The following is a 20,679-nucleotide window of genomic DNA, read 5'->3' as shown; positions in this document are numbered from 1 at the left end:
GATTCCGATGCGTATGAACCCGACTTATGATTTTTGGGAGTTGTCAAACTCTTGCCAAATTATAGGTTATAATTTTGTGTCAAATATTTTGGACTGTGTTGTTACTTGTGTTTCGTGTTTTTTAAAATTAAAATTTAAAATTAAGTGTTGACCCAGACCATAGTTTACAGTTAATATTCGGTAACCAGAGACCGCCAGAAAAACACAGTTTGCCAGACACTATGGCCAGAGAGTTGTATTAGCCACAAATAAAGTTGTATACCATCTCGTATATGGTACCAAACACTGGAGTTTCTGTAAAATAACATCACACGATAGGTAAATAATAAATTTTAGTACTAGCAGTAAAAATTAAGATTAAAGTTAATTAACCAAGATTATATTTTTTCAGTTTTATACAGTTTTTTTTGCAATATTTTGAAGTAATCACTTGTCACTCAAAATTTAAATATATTAATTATGCGTTCCAATTGTACCAACATATTTCTTTGTAAAAAAATAAACTACTTTGAAATTAAAATGACAGTCACATCTATCACTGTCAAGAATTTTGTCGTTGGACAGACTATATTAAAAAAACAGTATTACACACCCTGTAAACTAAAAAAATATATTTTTAAATGTGAAGAAAATCGAGACTCCCTCTGTTATATATGATAATGAAAGCCAAAAATAACCGTTATAATAAAGTAATCGATTTTATATGCTAAAAGAAAATTGGAATCTTTGCCCCGCTATTAAAGCCATCTCAAAACGAAAATTCAGAATGTTTTTCTCGCCGGTAAATAGCGTTAAGGAAGATGGGTCTAAAGGAGAGAGCGGAAGGAAATTAATGAGTCGAGGGCGAGTTTACTTACGTGGCCCAATTTCTCTTCTTTTCGCCGTTTGACCTGTTCCACGTCGGGAGGAGATCTCGCCCTGTATTTATCCCTGTCGCCGGGCGAGACGGAATTCTAGAAAAAAACAAAGAAAGCCATATAAATCACTGTTCCTTCCTACTGTATGAGAGAACAAAAAACACGATCTGAAATGTTAATTTTAAATGATTATACAGGGTGTCAAAAAATAGTGTATCTAAGGGTGGGCGATTCTATAAATAAAACAAAAAGTTCCTATGAACATACGGCTATGTCCTAAAATGTTTCCCGAGGAAGTTACAACCCTCGAAAGTGCAAATAAAGTTAGATACAAAATATTCTTGACACCCTGTACAATTCGGATTACCTTGGGTGATCCGATGATACTCGTATAAATTTATGTCCTAAAATGCTTCGTTTCGGAGATACAGAGTGTAGAAGTTTCATTTTTATTTCGATTTTTTACAAATAATTTCTGAACTAACGTCGATATTTGAATGAAAATCAGTGTTTGGGTATTTTTTGCCATGGGAAATTTGATTTCAACGTCAATATGACTCTTAATTGCAGTGGGCACCATATTTATTTTGTATGAGGAGTAATAACTTCTGTACCGTACCTGTATAAAACCACCCATTTCCGCGGTTTTATGAAGTGAAACTTTTTTACGCGCGGTGGGGGTAAAAATTCAAGGCCGTGTGTCACGGCCGTGACGTACGAGCTAGCAAGGGGATTTCTGTACTATTAATCCGGTAAATGATGGAGATAAACAATTGTAATTGATTAAAATCTTATTTTAAGATGAAACTTTTGTTAACAACATTCTGAGAATTCGAATATTGAATTGAATCATAATTGAATAATGACAAGACAAGTGACATTTTTCTAAAAAAGACAGCGATTTAGAGTGACAATTTGGTTATGTAAAATTTAGAGTGACAATTTTGATTATGCAAAAGAGATGCATATTCTATGAGTTTACTGGTTGCCTAACGATTAACATTAATTTAAAAATAAGTCCCTAACGTAAATAATAAACAAAAACAGACCACAGACCACACAAAACAAATTGTTGGTTAGTAGCAGTTAGTAGTGTCAGAAATATAGAATGTACTAGTATTTTGGTTTAATTGCCACAGCTGCCAGGGCTATCCGGCCGGGTGATAGAATTATCGTTTTTTAATAAAAATATAAAAAGAAACATTATAAAATTATAAAGCAAGAATAGTATACAGCTACGCCGAAACAGCGGTTCCCATTAGAACACCGAGGTTAAGCGACGTAAGGCGATACTAGTGGATGGACGGGTGACCGGTTCGAAACTCTGTATCGTGCTGTTGTCCAATAAAGGCAAAAGTGTAAAATCTATTAAGACACACTGCTCATTCAAGCCGGTTCGAGGCCGGATGAGATCGGATATCTAGTGAGTAAGTCGACATAGACACTTGCCAAGTCGGTAGGCCATTGACCATGATATGGCCGAGGACCGCGGTTCGGATTCCGCGTAAACAAAGTAGGCCCCGTCCAGATTAGCCCTGGCAGCAAAAAGGAGACGTTAACTGAAATCTTTACTTAACTTTATTTTTTTGGAAAACATGTTTACTTGTACAAGGTATCACAAAAAGTACTAGTAGGCGAGGATAATTTATCTAAAACACCCCCCTGTATGTACTTAAGAATTTGATTACGTGGGGGATTTTTGAAAAATGTGTTTACCCATGATATTACAAATAATAATATGATGAAACCAGAAGTAAACGTTATATACGATACTATATAAATATCAATATTTAAGTTTATTTGCATAAATAAAATCAATACTAACTGACATTTTTACTTTAAAGCAAGTGTCTACAGAAACCAGATCTATCTGCTTTTAAATAACATCTGCGAAATTTTAACACTTGGTATTTGCAGATTTAAATTCTATTATTGTATTATTTTTTTTGTTGAACTCCTCAGATTTTTTGCGAAACACAAAAAATAGAAATTTAGAAAATATATAAAAATAAGAAAACAGAAGAAAGAAAAATAATTGACATAGAAGGTAAAGCATAAATTAAATAAGAAAAAGAAATAATTAGAAACTAAATAAATACAAATAGACTGAGGCCCACTATGTAGATATGTTTGGAATTATTGAAATACTTTTGTATTTATAATAATAAAATAAATAATGTAGTAGTTTAGGCTTTCGCGGCCATCGTTTGAAGAATTTTGGTTTTTCGGGTTATTAGGCCGTCGTCGGTTAGAATTGCTTCCTAACGTTTCGCTAGCACGAGTGGCTAGCATCTTCAGAGGTGTGTTTGCTCCGATTGCTCACACTAGACTGATGCCTCCGCGTCGGCGTAGCGCGTATTTATGCGTCGGCGGAGGGGCGTGGCTTGTTCGGGTGGTAGTTCTTCCGGAACTGGTCTACTTCTCTGTGCTGCTACTTTGGTCCTAGATATAGCTGGATGCCAAATTCTGTTAAGGTAGAAAGTTTCTTCCTTCCTGTTGAAATTATTTGGATGTTTGTGAATTTCAACAGCTTCCCTGACCAGACGAGGATGATATCCAGATGTTGTGGCAATGACTTGGGTGTCTTCGAATTGGATTTTGTGATCACCATCTCTTAGAGCATGTTCTGCTACGGCTGACTTCTCTGTTTGCCCTAATCTGCAGTTTCTCTTGTGTTCCGTAAGTCTCGTTCCTACTGAGCGTTTGGTAGTTCCAATATATACGCTACCGCAGGAACAAGGTATACGGTAGATCCCTGCAGAGGATAATGGTTCTCTTTTGTCTTTTGCTGGTCTTAAGCAGTCCCTTATTTTTCGGGTAGGTTTGTATATGGTTTTGATGTTATGCTTCTTGAGAACTTTACCAATCCTATCGGTGACCTGGGAAACATATGGAAGGAAGGCCTTATTAATGATGTTTTCCTGTTCTAATAAAATAAATAGTTTATAATAGACGTATGTGGTAAAAAAATAAAGTGTTCTTGGAGAAATAACCGTATTTCAACAGTCCCAGACTAAAAATAAACGATACAAAAATAAATAAATAAAAATAAAGAATAACTAACAAAGAGACCAAACCGCAGAGGAAAGAAGTGATAGACATGTTATATGTATTAAAAAAAACACAGAAACTAACAAAAATATTTCAATAATTATTCTAAAACTAAAAATAAATTAGAACAAAAAATAAAAATAAAGAATAACTAACAAATAGACCAAACCGCAGAGAAAAAAAGTGACAGACTCACCAAGATTAAGAATCACAGAAAAGTTACAAAAGTAATTCAATAATTCCAGAGTAAAAACAGTTAAGAAAAAAAACAAGAAAAAATAAGAAAATAAAAAATAACTCACAAAGTGCTGCCTTACCAGTCTTTCTTCTAAAGCGTTGGTGCTGCTCGGCCTCTTGAGGTCCTCGTTGGCCGCTCTGGGGTGCAAGTTCTCCGGCTTGAGGAGGGGGTGCGCCGCCCCCGCTACGGCTGCGGGATGGGGCGCCGCTCCCGAGGGTAAGCCTGCCCCGAAGCCTAGCAAACCTGCGGCTGCCGCGGGTCCCATTCCTGGCAGACCAGGATGGGGACCCATAGGTAGCCCGGGTCCGCCAGCATGCGGCAACTGTTGTGCATGTATCTGCTGCTGCGAACAGAAAAAACACAAGTTAATTTATGTCACAAAATATTTAGTTAATTTGACTTTTAAGCCGGGTTGACACTTGGATGCTGCCCTATAAGTAAACGTACATGGATGCTGTGCACGTTTTACTAGTACGCTGCTTCTATCGCAGTGATAGCGAACTTTTTGGGCTCGGTGTATTAGAGTTTTGAATAATAGGAATAATAAAATAAATTTTAAGAAAAAAAACTTTTTTAAAAACAAGCTTTTATATACACTAAAAAGAAAAAAATAAACTCTTTTTCTTTAAAACTTTTATTATGAACTTATAACGTCATTATACAATTTTAAATATTATATAAAAGCTTGTCGCGAGATTTGTTGTTGAAGTATATACAATATACATAACAATCTAAAACCTGTATCTATCCTGTCTCATTTTGAAAGTTTATGTTATGATAGACCACTAAACCAGGAATTACAAGATAAAGTTGTCGTACCAGATTTTTATGAGTGCAACTGTACACTCAAATCTCGCGACAAGCTTTTATACAGGGTTGTTCACCACATACGACACGGAGTATTGTAGCTAAACGATTAGATTTTTACAAATTGTAAGTTTTGGGTTCGTTGAAGGACTATGAGAGCTACAATTTAAAAATATTTTTACAAGATAAAGAGTGTCCCAAATAAATAAAAAATATCAAAGATGTATTTTTTTAAACGGAACACCCTGTATATTATTGCATTTTTAGTTTCTACGATTAAAATAAAGGTAAATTCGATTAAGGTTGATTATACTTAAACCTTACCGTTTTTGAAATATTTTCAATTTTGTGAAATTGAAAATATACAGTATATATTTTAAGGCTTTATTTCTCCGAGGGTATCGAAGTTTTTAATACTAAATATTTACTGAAGTTTATTTATTGATCAGTTATTGTGTTGCAATAATAAAAATTGTACTACCTTATACAGAGTGTCTAAAAATTTATTTTAAATAATTACTAGCTTTAAACGGCAATAACTTGTTTAATTTAAACGGAACACTCTGTATATTTTATGAGAATCAGATGCACAATTTAATTGTCTATCAAATTGTATCATACCACTTTTTACCTATTCCTTCAAGTTTTCGTAGAAAATGCATTTTCTTATAATTTAGACCTCATTTATATACCCATAGAATATTGACATTTTAGATTGTTTTTAAAACAACAAATGTACAAAATATACAGGCTAGTAATATTATCGTTTTTAGTAAAACGTAATATTACTAGCCAATTTGTATGCAAAAAGAAAATTATTTAAATCTTTATAAAAGCGTATACCATTAATTAAATATACCACCAGTATTTACGACCAAATACTAATTAATTACATACTTAATTGTGTTCGTTAATAAATTATTCTAAATAAATGTGGATTTGAATCAGAAATCAATATAATAATAAGTTATGAAAATGAACGTTTCTGTTGTTATAAATAAGCATTTGTCAAAAAATGAAATAACATTTTTAAGGTGTTGGTTTTTTACCACACTGTCTAATACACATACATAATTCAGATTTTTAGTATTTGGAGCAATTATTATTAATCAACGCAAACAGTCAATTAATGTAGTTTGAATTCTCGAATCATATTAATTGGTCCTCTTTAACAAATATTTAAAGACTTTTTTATATTTTTTAATGAAATAAACGAATTATATCGACAATATTAGTATCTGTACTCTTTAAAAATTTGGTACATCTTTAAAAATAATCTAAAATGTCAGTATTCCATGGGTATATTGATAAATGAGTTCTATATTACAAGAAAATGCATTTTCTACAAAAACTTGAAGAGATAGGTAAAAAATGGTATAATACAATTTGATAGACAATTAAATTGTGCATCTGATTCTCATAAAATATACAGGGTGTTCCATTTAAATTAAACAAGTTATTGCCGTTTAAAGCTAATAATTATTTAAAATAAATATTTAGACACTCTGTATAAGATAGTAAATTTTTTATTGTTGCAGCACAATAACTGATCAATAAATAAACTTCAGTAAATATTTAGTATTAAAAACTTTGATATCCTTGTAGAAATGAAGCCTTAAAATTTATACTGCAATTTTACAAAATTGAAAATATTTCAAAAACGGTAAGGTTTAAGTGTAATAAACCTTAATCAAATTTACCTTTATTTTAATCGTAGAAACTAAAAATGTAATAATATACAGGGTGTTCCATTTAAAAAAATACATCTTTGATATTTTTTATTTATTTGGGACACTCTGTATCTTGTAAAAATATTTTTAAATTGTAGCTCTAATAGTCCTTCAACGAACCCAAAACGTAAAAATCTAATCGTTTAGCTACAATATTCCGTGTCATATGTGGTGAACAACCCTGTATAATATAAAATTGTGTAATGACGTTATAAGTTCAAAATAAAAGTTTTAAAGAAAAATTTTGTTTCTTTTTAGTGTATTTAAATAAAAGCTTGTTTTTAAAAAAGTTTTTTCTTAAAATTTATTTTTTACTTTTTAGTTATGCTGGTTTCTCAGTGCCACACACTTAAACTCATTTTTTTTCTTAAATAACTTCCTATGGGCATCCTAATAATATGGGCATCCTAATATTATATAATATAATATCGATTTTCATTAAAAAAGGAGAACTTAAAAAAAACGACATATGTCAAATTTGACAGTTCAAATGTGAGACAAATAAAATGAAAACCAACTATGGGTTAGGGGGCATCCAATATATCGATTTTTATCAAAATCGGATAACTTTCAAATTTTTTTGACAGCTCAATTTTTTTTCTTTCATTTTAGCCCATGGCCATCCTATATATCGATTTAGAGGCTTATAAAAATATAAATATTTGTGTAGGTTAATTATTTGTTTTAGTGTCATTTAAAATTGGGAACCCCTGTTAATAATTATTATTAACGCGTAAGTAAGTAATAATATTATTTATAAATACCAACGCTTGCTGTTATGAAAAGCAAATATTTGAATTGTGAAAATGTATATTTTTGAAGATGCGTGTCACCAAAAAGGAAGATAGCATGGTTATCTATATATAGATCCAGGCTATAGATCCAGCAGATAAGGGTAAGCCTTAAATAAATGCAAATATTTTTAGGGGTAGTATATTTCGACCCCAGAAACAATTTTATGAAGTTTTTTCACGAGAAAAACATTTCGCAAATTTGGAATTTTTTTAGAAAAATGTTGGACATTTTTTAAATTTTTATTTAAAAATAATATGGTTATATGGCAGCATCCAAGTATACTTCCAGTCCTGGGTGATATTAAGGGTGAGTCTTAAATGAGTGTAAATATTTTTAGGGGTGGTATATTTCGACCCCAGAAACAATTTCATTAGATTTTTCCACGAGAAAAACATTTCGCAAATTTGGAAATTTTTGAGAAAAATGTTGGACATTTTTTAAATTTTTATTTAAAAATAATAATATCTTCATAATATGTAGTAGATTAAATTTACAAAAAAGAAACCCCAGAAAAGATGCAGCGGTTCTCAAAATGTAAGCGAAAAATCGTAAGAGTAAGTAAAATAAAAAAAGCGGTTATTTTGGATTTATTTAAAAAACGACAAAGAGAAAATATGTTTCTTTTAACGAGATCTTCCAGCTCTGAAAATATTTACACTTATTTAAGACTCACCCTGTATAGTATATATTAATATTCGTAGAGTATCCTGTCGCTATATGTATAGTTGATAGCAAAATATGCGTTTTAAATTCAGTGGTTTCAATTGATCCTGACCTAAACCACCAATGTAGACAATGGATAGCCAACTAATAGCTTAAATAGATTTAGTAATATTGAATATTTCAATTTTCGAACTAATTTCAAGTGATTATTTGCGCAATATATCAGTTTTAATAAATCTCTATATTACGTACATATTGTAACACTGTCAAATATAGGTAGCTAAGCAATAATATGTTACAACAAATTAATATAAATATTATAAGCTATAATCATTACTAATTTTATCCCTTAAATTTAGTATGTCATACAAAATTCTAATCTAAAATAAAAAAAATACACTACACTAAAATAATCTAAATTAAATAAAATAGTTAAAGATTATATCCATGCAAATGCACAAATCAAAATATTACAGAGAAAAAGAATAAAATTAGTAATCTAAGCTTAATAAATCAAGAAAAGGAAACAATAAAAATATCAAAAGTCATATAAGAAAATAAAAAAAAGTGCAAATTCGACGCCATAACTCTTTTTATCTTTATTTTTTCCTTTTTAATATTCCATGCAGACCTACTGAAGTATTACTTACAAGCAACTGCTGCAGACCCTGCTGTTGCTGTTGCTGGAACAACAACAGAATTACAATTAATTTTTCTCATCTAAAAATGGGTAAATTAATAAAAACCCCAGAGAAATAAGCTAAGTTAGAAGAGATCTTACATTGTTGCCACATTTTATGGGAACGTTCAGTTGAAAACAAAGCCTTCATTTAAAATGCGGGAATGTAATTCCAATATTATAATTTTATTTCGGTACTTGCAACAAAAACAGTAGAGATAGTAATTATTTTTTGTTTGATAATTATTGCTTACAATGTTAATACAAATATGATTATAGCAATACTTTCTAATTTGGCAATATCGTCTGTTCGGATAAATATTGCTCATCAGTTATGAGTTTTAATTTTCTTTTCATGACAATGATTAAAACTAGACTGTTTTGTACAGGGTTCTTAAGTTTTAAACATTTTATTTAAAAAGTGTCGTAAAGGTAGTCAAACACTATTACTTGTTTAAATAGTGGTGATACTCAAAGAAGAAAAAAATATATGTATCTTAAGGCTCTGTATTTACTTATTTCTCTGTGATACAACCCAACACCAATATCTATAAAAAGAATATAATGATATAAGTACAACAACCACTCAAATAACTTCAAATATTACGAAATCAATAGAGAAACTATTATTTTTAATTAATACGTATTTATTATTTCTAATTTTATAAATTAATTTTTTCGTTTCTACAATGTGATATTTATTACATTGTGTAGAGATTTTTCTCTTCAGTACAAATTACTAATTTGAAATTAGTAAAAGTTTAAATAGATATGACAAGTTTAAATAACTCTGACAACAGCCTGCGAAAGCGTTTTAATCCGGCCCTGAGAGTTACCCGCTGCTAATATGGCGTCGCGATTCGTGAAACGTCATCAAATTCGGCAGAGTCGGCGTTCTGGTTGATTTCTATTTTGTGTATGTAGTATAAGACGGTATTACCACAGATTAGGTATCCTATAAGTATGCAGATAAAAATCTTGTCCCTAATTCGTGGTACGAAAATTGTTTTTTATGACGATGTGCAAACGAGTCAAATTTCCTGTGCGCAAAAATAAACTCGCGTAAAATAACAATAAACAGCGTAATAGAGAGATATCGCTAAACCGAATAGCGTGCATGGACGTTAATAAGGCCAGGTGTTATTTCCTTTACGTGAGGTGGTATTAACTCTCTTCATTTATAGTTATCGGAACGGAAAGAATTCTGATCGCGTCGCGTCCGCTATTTAAACTTAACCTAACTTTGAATTTAAAACTTTGAAATTGTTTTGTTTACTAGGTATTTTAAAACTAAAGGGCTAAAGTGCTTATTTCCAGTGCTTTATTGTTCAACGTCTGCCAGTGGGTTTAGGGCAACAAGCATCAAATTCTCTTAGAAGGGCTAAGTCGTCATCTGCTGTAAACCGACGAAAGACTCTTTATAGGTTCTTTAGTATTGGAAGAGGTGGAATCCATATTTTGGGCCCATATTTATTTAATTAAAACTAATCCCAGCTACTTAAATATCAAATTGCCTAATAAAACTAAAGCAATAATTCAAAACAATTCAAACATAACCTAAAATAAAAGATCTCGCCGGCCGGCTCCGGTTGTCAAATACCCGCACATGCCCATTTAAGCAATTTTTAAACGTTATCAGAGGTTATTTAGAAAAAGCGCTTGGTGTAATTGATCCGCAAATTACGTCAGGCGGTAACGTTATTAGCGGGTGTTGCGTTAAAAATTGACTCGCGCATATCGTAACCATGATAAGGTACGCGTAAATACTGGATGACGCTATTCGGTTTTCCGATATCTCTCTAATAACTGTGCCGGTCAGGCGCTGTGCATAATTTTAGAGGCCATAAGTGGGCATGCTATGTGCGCAAACTAGTCACCTAACTAGTGCCCGATTCCGAAAATTGGAACCACGAAAAATAATAAAGAAAAAACAAAAATTATAATCTGTATAATCTGTGGTATTACTTGCCAAATTTCATAGTTCTAGATCAATGGAAAATGCCCTATAAATTTTGATTCCCTTGAGAGTGTCGAGATATAGGTACGTGAAGTGAAAATTATAGTTATTTTTTAAACAAGACGATAAAATGGTATTTTATCGTCGACCGAAAGGATTAATTAACGAGCGATGAAATCGCGAGTGAATTAATTTCGGGAGACGATAATGCAATTTTATCGTCGTGTATAAACAATATTCTTTCCATAGCGAGTTACGTTTTAGAAAATATTCAGAAATTATTATTTTAAGAAATTTATTCCGAGTAGAAAAAATATTATGCTGGGTTGGCGTTGGTTTCTATGTAATTTGACAAATAAATAAAGCTGTCTCTTTAGTTGTCAGTTTTGAGCCAATATTATAATCTCTTTCGTGTCGATTGCTGATTGAATTGGAGCCAGAAATGGCTCAAAATGAAATAAGTAAATTACAAACAGATATTCAGGCTGAGGCGACAAACGCCATATCCAAACTACTTCCATTTAAATCCCGAATAACTTGGAATACAAAAATTTTCAAAAATGGAAGCAATTAAAAAACGTGCGAGAAGCGAGAAGAAATAAAGTTTTTAACCTATCCTCGCTGTTAAAGTATCATTTAATTTACCCTTGCGGTTAAAGTACTATTTTATCTGCTATTTTTGATAGATATAAGGCAATTTTAACAGTTATAGCAACTTAAGAAAAAAATAACTATAAACTTATTCTATTCCCAGTAACTAAAAAATTCTTGTGAAGGATTAACCACCTGAGAAGCATAAAAGTATAACAAACACTGATAAAAAAATAAAGCTCGGAATTTTCCTTTTTCTCAATTCGTTACAATCTCCCGATTCCCATACACATATTTGGATAGACATGATCGATAACACTTTACACAAATCGTAAATAATCGTGTAATATTTACATAAAGGCCAAAGATTACGAGCGATAGTCCCGGCAACGGCGACCATTAAACGGGGGCGAATTTATTTTTCGAACATCGGAACCGAAAATAAAACCGGCGCGGCGGGGAGAGAAAAAAAACACACAGTACTAACGGCCGCCATCAAATCGTTTAACAAAAATATTAAACTACCAAAAATCATTAAGCTGCGAACTCGCGCGCCCACGCCTGAACCGAACAATAAACGCCAGGGGGAGTTATTCGTACGCCAACGTTAAATTTAACGTTAAAATATAAAAAGAAACATTAATAATGAATTAAACCTAAATTTTATATCTCATGGTATAACAGCGTATTTAGTACCAGCTGGTCCGCGTGTTATCTTAAGCTGAGGTTTTTTTCTCTATACAGAGTCAAGATACAAAGACAGAAGATACAAAACATTCGTTCGCGGGGAACCCATTCGTCGCGCCCTACATTTGCGCCGAATGCACGTCTACACATGAAAAAGATTTCCTCCTAATCCCAAGGAATAATAACATTCGTCAGGTGTATCCTAGGACTTTGTTATCTACGTGGATAACTAAATTTGCTTCATTCTTGATGAATGTTTAATAGTTAACTCCTAAAAGGTCGAAATTAAATGTATGAAAAATATATGAAAATATATGTATGAAACTTCGTTATTATTTGATCTAGAACTATGAAATTTTGCACAAAATGACCAATTAAGTTTTCAGAAATTCCTCGCCCAAGGGAGTAAATTTAGGGGTTTCAAAAAAGCAACATGGATTGGAGGAGTAGATAAAGCTATGTCGGAGAAGAATCTTCATCTAGGGGACTGGGAAAATAGGAAAGGCTGGCAACTGGGTACCGAAAGGCATAGGACGCCATGAACCCGGATTTATATATATATTTAATTAAGAAGCAATGAGCGATTTTTGGAAATTTATTGAAACGACATTAGGGGCAAAAATTAATAAGAAAGTTTTTACTATTCAGCAACTTTGGTAATTATAAATTTCTGAATTAAACCTTAAATGACGAATTTCAACAATAATAAGCCATTTTTGAAAGATAGGAGATTATAATTAGAGGTAAGAGTTTGTATGAAACTTCATTACCACTGGCTCAATTTTAAATACCTTAAAATCTACCAAAATTCCTCTGCAGCCACTGGTATGGAGACGATATTCAAAAATTTGAGAAAAGGAATATGTCACATGCTTGAGTGAACGACTCGTACGGAGAGACACGTCATACCTGATACTTAGATACTTGAGTAGGTTATATGATTTTCCAGGTTATAATAAAGTTTTTGTCCCTTGCCTAAAGTACATAGTAGATTAAATTAGATTAATCTACTCTAATTATTTGAGGTGGCTATCGAGCACTTCTACTACGACCTTTTCAGATCTATTGTGGTTCTGATCTCTGGATTACATTCTCCAGTTCTAACCTAACCTAAGTTATTATCCTCTTCACTACGATATTATCTATGCTCTTCTTATCAGCTTTAGAAATTCCTTGATCCCACAGTACACCATTCAGCATAGATATTGCCCTCTTGCCTTGCATTATTCTTCTTAGGCCGCCGTCTCCCTTCGGAGGTTGGCGATCCAACTGGCTATGATGGTGCGTGAAACCGCACCTCTGAAAATATCAATTGATGTTCTTCCGAACCAACGACCATACTCTTTCCATCGTTATTTTTAATCCAAGATATTTATATTTGTCGCAGTTTTTTTTATCACGCTTCCATCCTCTAAGACTATGTTCTCTTGTGGCCCCCGTACAGGCATACATTTAGTTTTGTAATATTTACCTCCACCCCCATTTCTTATACTCTTCTATCAGCTTCCCTGCCATGTATTCAAGGTCTTCGATGGTCTTGGACTAGGACTATCTAGTTGTCCTCAAAAAATAGGGTGTATATACGGTGTCCTCATTTTATTAGGGGGATTCACATTCCTCTACACTTTAGCATCCACTTTTTTAGAGCTTGTTGTAGGTATATTTTGAATAGTATAGGCAACATACCTGCTTGAGGCCTTTTGTAATTTTTATGTTTTCTGATAATGAGTCGAATTTTTATTCCGGCTTTTGGTAAAGTTTTGAACTGCTTTAAGTAAGTTGACATTTATATTAGTTATTTCTAGTGATGGGAAAACCGAATAATTTCAATAATCGAGTACTCGAGTTTCAAGCGATTGCAATAACCGAGTGATCGCTCGAGCGAAATATCACTCGTATTTAAAAAACGGTTTTTCACCCGTCGCTTGTTGTAAGTACTCGTTAACGCCAAGCGCCAAGCAGTAAGTTGCGTGCTGTAACAGTCAAATTTCCTCGCAACGACCTCTGTGTGTTAGCTCATAAATTATCGCAAATAACTATTATTTTTGCATCATGTTGACTATAATTTTATTGTTAAATATTATTTTATTTAAATTTTACAATTATGCAACCCGATATACACCGCGATATACAGCTATAGATACATATATTGTCACTGATGCCGACTAGCAGTAGGTTTTTTGTCCATCTCTCTATATCTTTGATCCTCATTTTTGTCCGTCACTTGTCACTGTCAGATCAAATCAGATGTTTTTGGATTTATTTATCCTTTGTTTTGGTTATTGAAATTTTATAATTATCAGATAAAATTTCGTAGTTAAATTGGTTATTTTTGATGTGGATCGCAGTGTGCAATTCGTTCTTTCAATTGTGGAATTTCTGAGCTTAGTTCGTTCATTGACCGGATATGGAATATGGCTGAGGAGAAAACATCATTTTTTATTTATGCCTTTTTGTGAGTTGGACTAGTCAAGATATATAGTTCTCTATCTATATCCTGGAGGGAGATTTCCGGTTGAAATCTGATTTTGTGAAGGAAATCGAATCCTTGCATCACTTCTTGTGTACTCCCCGGCTCAAGAGTGTCGTCGTGAAGAACTGGCTGCCGTTTTGTGAAGCATTCCCTGTTGGTGAATAGCAGGTCTTCGTAAAGAAGGATTAAAGCTTCCGAAACATATTTGGTCAGAGACGTGGTTGGATTTTGTTGAATTTGTATGGACCACCGACCAAATTTCCGTCAAGGGATTAAATAGTTGAATTTTCCGACCGATATTCCGATTCCACGTGCCCAAGAAGTCCCCGAATAGTTCCAAGGTATGCTATAATTCTTCTGCCTAGTCTAAGTCAATGCTCAACTGATTTTTATTCGCATTGTTGACTGGTTTTCGACTTTTCCACGCCCACGTGGTGTAGAAAGATTAGTTGAGTGTTATCTTTCTTAAATCTTATTTGGTTGTTCGTAATTGTAGAGCAAGAAGACCGATCCAGACCGTAGTACAGAACAGTCCAGAATTCCATCCGTTCCTGTTGTCCGTGTAGAGGTACTCGTTGGACATCATAAACCCTCGTTGAGGGTTTTTATGTTCACCACTTGAAACCTCAACAACTTGCCTTTCATCTGTACGTCTGCTGACATCCGTGGGCTCCAGTGACAGTACACTGAGCTGCTGTACCCTGCTGTAGCCACCTCATAGCTATACACCGTAGCTCAGCCGGAGGAACTTCCGAGTTGTTTCAAGATTGTACAGGGTGGGTCAAATTCGACGCTTTTAAAGGGAAACATCCTTTTCTATAGGAGATAGACGAAAACTAATATCGGTGTCTGGAGCTCAATTTTCATCAAAAGCATGATGGTGAAAACCGCACATCAATATCTGTTACCATTTCGGAGTTACAGGGTGTTTTTCAAAAATGTGCATTTTTAACAAATCACTGTAACTTTTTTGCTATTGAAAATTTTGTATTTCTATGAAAACATTTCCAAAGCACCTTTTTACGTAGAATTTAATGGTTTAAGTATAATTTTTTTAAAATTAATAATTTAAGAATTATCAACAGAAAATTTGATTCTTTATATGGGACACCCTGTATATTTTTAATTTATTGAAAATAATTTAAAATTACCTTTCCAAAAATATAACACACTTGATATTTTGCTCGATTCCTCTTCCAGATATATAGAGTATATAAAAATTCGCCCGCTTTAAATAAGTAGGCTTTGAACGGCACCGGCTGTAATGCAAAAAAATTCTAGCTGTGAGCATCAATTAAAACGAAAATAATATTTGCTATGAGAGATGCAGAATTTTATAACAATTTAAAATATATTTAACCAACATCAACACATTTAAACTATATTTAATAACAATAAAAATAAATAGCAAACTAAGACATGAGATTTTGCTACAAGTGTTCGACATATCGACCGTCTTCTGTTATGGACAGACGGGGCAGTTTTTGAACATTTCTCGCGGAATTCATTAACTCAGAGGGAGTGAAAGATACCCTCAAATTAATTGCTAAGTATTTCTAATACTTGTGTACATTATACGGAAGAATAAGGAACCTTTATTCTTCCGCAAATATATCCATAGGATTAGATTCATGGGCACTAAGTCAGGCGGCCTCGACGGCCAACGGCTGGGATCTTGGTTAGCTATTCAAATATTCTTGAAATTGGCTGCAAAAATTTGCTGATAACTTCAGCGTTCTGAGGCGGTGCGTTGTCTTGCTGGAAAAATATTTTTTCGAGTTCCATTAAGGGAATATCATCAATAAGGGGTCCAAAGCCTACTAGTTAAAAGTGGCGAACTTTTAAAAATTCTGTATTTCGAAGGGGATTATAACAAAATATCAAGTGTGCTATATTTTTGGAAAGGTAATTTTAAATTCTTTTCAGTTAATTAAAAATATAGAGGGTGTCCCAAACAAAAATCAATTTTTCTGTTGATAACTCTTAAATTATTAATTTTAAAATATTATACTTAAACCATTAAATTCTACGTAAAAAGTGCTTTGGAAATGTTTTCATGGAAATACAAAATTTTCCATAGCAAAAAGTTACAGCGATTTGTTAAAAATGCACATTTTTGAAAAACACCCCGTAACTCCGAAACGGTAACAGATATTGATGTGCGGTTTTCACCATCATGTTTTTGATAAAAATTGAGCTCCAGACACCGATATTAGTTTTTGCCTATCTCCTATAGAAAAGGGTGTTTCCATTTAAAAGCGTCGAATTTGACCCACCCTGTACATCCATTAGAGTAAGACTGTTTAGATTTAGATTTGCTATTTATAAACCACCCTGACTGTATCTAGTATAAGTTAGCTAAGGGGGTTGACGTCATAGGTTTAGTTCTTATTGATTTACATACTGATTTAACTTACATTTTCAGTCATTTACATTCATTTTTCATTTTCTATTCGTTTTTTTTATATATCCTATTTAACTTTTAATATTTTAATAAATTGCTTAAATATTTTTAGTAGTATTATTTACAGTCTAGTCTCATAGTTAAGTTAGAGTCACTTAAGTTCAAATAATTATAGTAAGATTTGAAGTTCATGATAGTTGCACTCAACAGTTCGAGGTTAGTGTTGAAGTCTACTTAATAGTTACATCTTTATTGCCGAGTTCATAGAGAATAATCTCGTGGCGCCCTTTTATTAATATCTTTGAACTCCGACCACCCGGCTGTTAAAATTAAAAAGCTAGTGGCCTCTATGCAACTCATTACCAATTAAGTAAACTTGTGTTTTATTGAACTTCGAATTAGAAAGGGCGTGGCAGTGCGCAGGGCACATATTCGTTCGGTGATAAATGGCAAGTAGCAAGCGGCGAGCGATTCGCTTGATCGCTTGATATAGTTTATTTCAAAGCATTGTCGATGTAGGTAGTAAAATTTTGTCCGTCAGATATGGAATGGATAAATATATATATATACGGCGTCGTATAAATTTGCTACCTACAACGTATGTAGAAAATTCGCTTGGCTTTTATCGAGTATGTCACATTAAAATCGGATTTCAATTTACTACAATTATTATGTACTCGAGCGAATGTTCGCTCGAGTTAACCCCCATCACTAGTTATTTCCAATATTTCCCACAATTTATTTTTGGTATGCTGTCAAATGCCCGTTTTTTTCCAACCATAAAGGGAAATTTCTAGCTTTATGCGGACGCAGTCAATGGCAAAAGCTGTTTTTTTAATAATATAAGATCGTTTAAGTTGCAGCCCTAGACTGACAATTTGATAGCTCAGAAAGAGTATTTTTTGCTAGTAATCCCATGACAATTTTTTTCCTAAGGTTGTGCATCCGGAAACTACGCGCCGCCACTGTAAATACCAATCGACCAACGTTAATGCCGAGTGAAAATATAGCGCGTGTCTCTGCGAGAATGACCTAAATTACGCCGAATAACACTACCGAAGTTTCATTAAATTCTAACAGGGGCCCTGTCGTAAATCGGCTACGGCGAGAGAGATATATATCAATAAAATCTATTGTGTAAACACAAGTTTATCGCTAATAATAAGCCGGTTAATGTTAATCCGAAAGTTGCCGGCGTTGCCGCCCGCGAGCGCGTTTTATTACGGACGTAATTTTACGTGCGACGGACAGGGCAACGGATCTATTTTCGACGATATATAACGAAACGCGCGTTACCATAATATTATTACGAGCTGATGGGGGAAATATTAGGAAGAAATCGATTTTAATATTGTTACGATTGCCTTTGTTCATCGTTTAAATGCCTTTTGAATTCTACGGGGTGGCGCACCTCATTCGCCTCGGTTGATTATACGAAAACGGAAAGATTCACAAAGTGTATGTGGAAGGCAATGCGCATAATTTAAAATTATTTGCAAATGTGCAGAGTGTGTCAGAACTAAGATCCATACCAAAGTTATATTTTTTCTTATGGAACACCCGGTATTTTATTTAATTTTTGAATTCTTGAACATAAAATAAGGCATTTATTATAAGGGTTTAATATGTTTGAAAACTTTGATTTTTGAGATATTTAAATTAGCGATGGGAACTATCGAATGAATTAGACTATCGAATGGTTAATGAATGAATGATTTCAACTATCGAATGGTTTTATTCGAATAAAATCATTCATTCATTTGTATACTAAAGCATATGTGACAACCTCGCCGTGCGACTAAATGGTTATCGTTGAGCCACGACTATCGAATGGTTTTGATAAATGAAATTTAGTATTCGTTTGATTTTTGTATGCGTCAGTGCATTATTAGTTCTTCCAAATTTTTATAACTTCGCCGTATAAATACTGTGCTATTTTTGCGTTTATTAAAATAGTTAAAATACTAAAATAGTAGTTATTTTTTAATTTTATTTATTGACGATTGTGTGCATGTGGAGGTGGTCAAAATTTTTCCGAAAATTTGTGTGGTTTTCCGTAGTCCGATCTTTCAATTATTTAATTTATATGGTATATGGTCTATTTTTTAATGGGAAATTTTGAGAAGTAGCAATTTTTAAGAGAGATGAGATGAACTTACAATTAATTTTAAAAATACATATTTGTATTTTAGATGTTTTAATAATATGAATTAGTTGAACTTAATAATCATATTTAAGTAATGCGGTTGTATAATCATATTTAAGTAAATGGTTATCGAACTCAAACTATGGGGTGAGAAAATTAAAATGAAAGTTTTACACGTGCCAATTTAAAAAAAAAAGTTAACAATGTTTATATTTTGTTTATGCTAATTCTTTTACATGTAGTTTTTTGCGAAGAAAAAATATTTCATTTATTTTTTAAAGTAAATGCCAGTAAAAGTAAATATAATTTTTAAATAGTAATATAAAGCACCTAATATAAATAATTTTGATTTCTAATTTTTTATTTATATTTTCCTTACATTACACTGCATGCTTAGAAAATTAATAAATGTTTATATTTCATGATTTTAAAATTTGTTGTTAATATAACAAATTAGTTCTGTAATTATTATTATTTAATAAACCACCGTTGCCAAAAAATTTAGAGACTATATTATTTTTAAATAGGATCTAATATAAATAATTTTGACATCTAATTTGTTGTTTATATTTTGCTACTACTTAAAAGAAAATATTTATATTAAATGATTTTAAATTTTGTTGTTAATAGGTATAACAAATTATTATTGTTATTATTATTTATTAAACCAGTCTTTGCTAAAAAACATTAAAAATAATTTTCCTACATCCAAAATAACAAGTATTATTGCAGTGTAACAACAGAATATTAATAAAAAAAATGCAGAATAGATAGTATGTCTTTATATTCCCTAATTAACTAAAGCCAAACAATAATATTCTTTGCTAATATCAACTAATACCAAAATATGGCAACAGCGCCTTTCATAATGTATTTTCTGTGTAAATACTAGCACCTCAATAAAAAAATAATGTGTCCTTATCTATATCTGACTCCGCAAAAATCAAAGATGCCGGCTTCTTTCATAGCATTGCCACCGACCGCTGTCGGGTTTCTCGGAAAGAAACCTACGTCGCCGGGCTAAAATTCAGTTAATATTTTATTATAATCGATCCTGACGAATGAATGAATTTCATAAATGAATGAATTTTATAAATGAATGGTTTTTGCTGCCGAATTACTAGAATACAATATTTCAAGGCAGATGACGGATCTATTCGATAATTTTTATTCGAATAGTTTTCAACGAATGTTTCGATAGTATTCATTCGATAGTTCCCACTACTAATTTAAATATGCATGCTATAATAAAAAAATTGGCGCCGGGAGGCACGTATAGCCGCCCATACTAAAATATGTTAATAAAAAGTTGGTAGGCAGTTCTTTTAGTTTCAAAGTAAAGGAATTTTTCCAATTTTGTTGAAGTTGTTTTAAAAAATATGTTCTTTCCGAATATGAAAAAAAAATGATGACTTTGTAAAAAAAATATTTTTTTTTGACGTCAATTCCACCATTTTCAAAAAAGTTGAAAAATGTTTAAATACGAAAAAATATACCGTATGATCGAGAAAAAACGGCGTCAGCGATGGCTATGAAATGAAGATCGCTGTCATTTTGTATGTAAATTTATATGGGAAATGTCATCGATCGTCATTTCCCAG

The 20,679-nt window shown here is 32.5% G+C and overlaps 1 protein-coding gene across 8 annotated transcripts in view; it reads right to left on the bottom strand.

Annotated features, from left to right (window-relative positions):
* Window positions 1–20,679, bottom strand: part of LOC115883686 (protein groucho) — a 144,572-nt gene that overhangs the window by 16,638 nt on the left and 107,255 nt on the right. For 3 of the 8 annotated variants that reach the window (XM_030902071.1, XM_030902073.1, XM_030902078.1), the window contains 3 exons: window positions 8,792–8,824; window positions 4,211–4,489; window positions 858–953 (listed from right to left, as the gene is read on the bottom strand). In XM_030902071.1, the coding sequence (XP_030757931.1) occupies window positions 858–953; window positions 4,211–4,489; window positions 8,792–8,824 (408 nt within the window). The remainder of the gene's footprint in view (window positions 1–857; window positions 954–4,210; window positions 4,490–8,791; window positions 8,825–20,679) is intronic. The other 5 variants (XM_030902072.1, XM_030902074.1, XM_030902076.1 and 2 more) reach the window with 3 other exon arrangements.

The sequence above is a fragment of the Sitophilus oryzae genome, unplaced genomic scaffold (assembly GCF_002938485.1).
Source record: "Sitophilus oryzae breed Bouriz unplaced genomic scaffold, Soryzae_2.0 scaffold_1974_pilon_pilon, whole genome shotgun sequence".
Classification (NCBI taxonomy): domain Eukaryota; kingdom Metazoa; phylum Arthropoda; class Insecta; order Coleoptera; family Curculionidae; genus Sitophilus; species Sitophilus oryzae.
This window is presented reverse-complemented; position numbering and strand designations above follow the sequence as displayed.